This window comes from Empidonax traillii, unplaced genomic scaffold (genome assembly GCF_003031625.1).
Source record: "Empidonax traillii isolate 1590-97213 ecotype Southwest subspecies unplaced genomic scaffold, ASM303162v1 scaffold2714:size19026, whole genome shotgun sequence".
In the NCBI taxonomy this organism is placed as follows: Eukaryota; Metazoa; Chordata; class Aves; order Passeriformes; family Tyrannidae; genus Empidonax; species Empidonax traillii.
The window spans coordinates 1-3,390 of NW_020957907.1; the positions used below are offsets into that span (position 1 = coordinate 1).

The window sequence follows — 3,390 nt, forward strand, 5'->3', positions numbered from 1 at the left end:
GGGGGGGCAGCGACACCCGAGGGGGGGACAGTGACACACGGGAGGGACACGGGGACACACGGGGGGGGGGGGGGGGCAGGGGACATGAGTGTGTGATAGGGGTGCTTCCGGGGTGACAATTCCTGTGACAGGAACACGCATGTCACTGCATGAAGCCACCTGGACACGTGTCAGGGGACGAAGCCACCAGGGGACGATGGCACCAGCACAGGCGTGGAAGGACGATGCCACCAGGACACGCGTGGCAGCGATGATGCCCACAGGGACACACGCCAGGGGACGATGCCACCACGCTCGGGGCGACAGCGCCATCAGGACACGCGAGGGGACGCTGCCACCAGGACATTCGTCAGGGGACAATGCCGCCCCGTACGGGGGACAGGTGCCACCGGGACACACGTCAGGCGACAACGCCACCAGCACCTACAGCAGGGGACGCCGCCACCGGGACACACATTGCCACAAAGCCACCAGGACGGTGACACCCACCCCGGGGACATGTGACCCCACGGGTGACACCGCCCACGGCCCGACCCTTGCCCTGCGGCCAGCGGTGCTGCCATGGCGGTGGCCGCGGCGCTGGGTCCCCTGGGCGCGGTGGCCCTGGGCACCCTGACACTGTCCCTGCTGCTGCGCTGGCTTTGGGACGCCGTGGTGGCTGTCGCCCGCTTCCGGGCCACTTGTCGCCAGCTGAACAGGTTCCCCCTCCCCCCGTGGCGCAACTGGCTGCTGGGACACACCGGCATGGTGAGGGGACAGCGGGGTGGCACCCGGGAGAGGTGGCAGGGACAGGGGGCTGGCACCTGGGGCAGGGACGGGACAGCGGGGACAGGGTGGTGGCACCTCGGGGGAGACGCTGGGGGACAAGGCAGTGATGTCTGGGGGGTGGACAGGGACAGTGGTGGCACCTGGTGGTGGCACCTGGTGGTGGCAGCAGGAACAGGGCTGGGGAAAGGGCAGGGACAGGGTGGTGGCACCTGCGGGGGGACAGAGGGGACGGGGCGGTGGCACCTGGGGATACGGGTGTCCCCTAAGGCACGCTGAGGACACGCGTGTCCCCACGGCTGTCCCCAAGCTGGGAACACCTGTGTCCCACGCCTGGCAGTGCCCTCGAGGTCACACATATCCCCCCGATGTCCCCAAACTGGGATCACAGGTGTCCCCAAGCTGGGATGACCGGTATCCCCGGGTGTCCCCAGGCTGGGATCACAGGTGTCCCCGGTGTCCCCAAACTGGGATGACAGGTGTCCCCGGTGTCCCCAGGCTGGGATCACAGGTGTCCCCGGTATCCCCAAACTGGGATGACAGGTGTCTTCAGTGTCCCCAGGCTGGCATGACCGGTGTCCCCAGTGTCCCTGGTGTCGCCACGCTGGGATGATCAGTGTCCCTGGTGTCCCTGAGCTGCCATGACTGGTGTCCCTGGTGTCCCTGGTGTCCCCGAGCTGAGATGACCGGTGTCCCTGGGTGTCCCCAAACTGGGATCACAGGTGTCCCCAAGCTGGGATGACCGGTATCCCCGGGTGTCCCCAGGCTGGGATCACAGGTGTCCCCGGTGTCCCCAAACTGGGATGACAGGTGTCCCTAAGCTGGCATGACTGGTGTCCCTAAGCTGGCATGACTGGTGTCCCAGGTGTCCCCAGGCTGGGATCACAGGTGTCCCCAAACTGGCATGACTGGTGTCCCAGGTGTCCCCAGGCTGGGATGACAGGTGTCCCTAACCTGGCATGACTGGTGTCCCCTGTGTCACCAGGCTGGGATCACAGGTGTCCCTGAGCTGGGATGACTGGTGTCCCCTGTGTCCCCAGGCTGGGAGCACGGAGAAGGACCTGCAGGCCGTGGACGCACTGGTGGCCCGGTACAGCCCGGGCTGCCTGTGGTGGGGGCTGCCCTGGCTGCCCGTGCTGCGCCTCTTCCACCCCAGCACCCTCCGACCCCTCCTCAGCGCCTCAGGTAGGACAGGGGGCCACCAGACACGTCCCCAGGGCCACCAGACGTGTCCCCAGGGCCACCACTTGAGTCCCCGGGGCCACCTGCGGGTGTCACTGTGGCTGGCACAGTCACCTGGCAGTGCCCAGGCACCCACCCCGTGGTGGCCACCAAAGTGTCCCCAAGGGTCCCCAGGGCCACCCTGAGGTGTCACCCATGGCCAGGCCAAATGCCACCTCATGGTGGTCACCAACCTGTCCTTGAGGGTGCCCCAGGGCCACCCACAGGTGTCACCCATGGCCAGCCCATGGTTGTAGCCCAACCCCCACCCCATGGTGGCCGTGGGTGCTGACAGAGGGTCCCCCACCCCAAGGGCCCCCTCTGGGCAGTGGGTGCAGACAGGGGGTCCCACCCGAGGGGACACGATGACACCTTGGTGGCCCCCAGCCCATCCTGGTGGTTCCCAGCCCATCCTGGTGGTTCCCAGTCCATCCTGGTGGTTCCCAGCCCACGCTGGTGGCCCCCTGCCCACCCCACCCCCCTCTCTACAGCCTTCGTTGCCCCCAAGGACGGGTTTTCCTACGGTTTCCTCAAGCCCTGGCTGGGTGAGTGGGTGCTGGGGGGGGGGGGGGGCAGGGTGGGGGGCAGCACCCCTGGGTGCCCCTTGGATTGAGTCAGGGGTCTCACAGGGAATGGGGGCAGCACCCCTGGGTGGTCCCAGATGGATCTGGGGGTCTCACAGGGACAGGGGCAGCCCCCTTGGGTGGTCCTGGGTGGAGTTGGGTGTCTCAGGGGAGGGGGCAGCACCCCTAGGTGTCCCCTGGATTGAGTCAGGGGTCTCATAGGGAATGGGGGCAGCCCCCCTGGGTGGTCGTGGATAGATCTGGGGGTCTCACAGGGACAGGGAGTAGCACCCCTGAGTGGTCATGGATGGATCTGGGGGTCTCATAGTGGAGGGGGCAGCCCCCCTGGGTGATCCCAGATGGATCTGGGTGTTCCCCCTCAGGTGAGGGGGCAGCAGGGATGGGTTACAGCCCCCTGGTGTGTCCCCCTCAGGTGAGGGGGCAGCAGGGATGGGTTAAAGCCCCCTGGTGTGTCCCCCCTCCCCAGGTGAGGGGGCAGCAGGGATGGGTTACAGCCCCCTGGTGTCCCCCCTCCCCAGGTGAGGGGCTGCTGCTGAGCGGGGGGCACAGGTGGGTGCGGCACCGGCACCTCCTGAACCCGGCGTTCCACGGGGACGTGATCCGGGGCTACACGGGAATCTTCAACCAGAGCACCCACGTCCTGCTCGTGAGAGCCCCGAGATGCACCCCCAGATCTGCCCTGCACCCCCAAACCCTGTCCTGCACCCCCAAACCCTGTCCTGCACCCCCAAATCTGCCATGCACCTCTAATCTGCCCTGCATCCCAAACCCTGTTCCTGCACCCAGACACCAATCCCCAGCCCCAGATGCTCTCCCCAAC

The 3,390-nt window shown here is 67.3% G+C and overlaps 1 protein-coding gene across 1 annotated transcript in view; it reads left to right on the forward strand.

Moving 5' to 3' along the window:
* The first annotated feature begins 561 nt into the window (after positions 1-561).
* Positions 562-3,390, forward strand: part of LOC114072167 (leukotriene-B(4) omega-hydroxylase 2-like) — a 10,052-nt gene continuing 7,223 nt past the window's right edge. Inside the window, exons 1-4 of the mRNA XM_027910088.1 lie at positions 562-747; positions 1,806-1,950; positions 2,478-2,531; positions 3,089-3,342. Of these exons, the coding sequence (XP_027765889.1) occupies positions 562-747; positions 1,806-1,950; positions 2,478-2,531; positions 3,089-3,342 (639 nt within the window). The remainder of the gene's footprint in view (positions 748-1,805; positions 1,951-2,477; positions 2,532-3,088; positions 3,343-3,390) is intronic.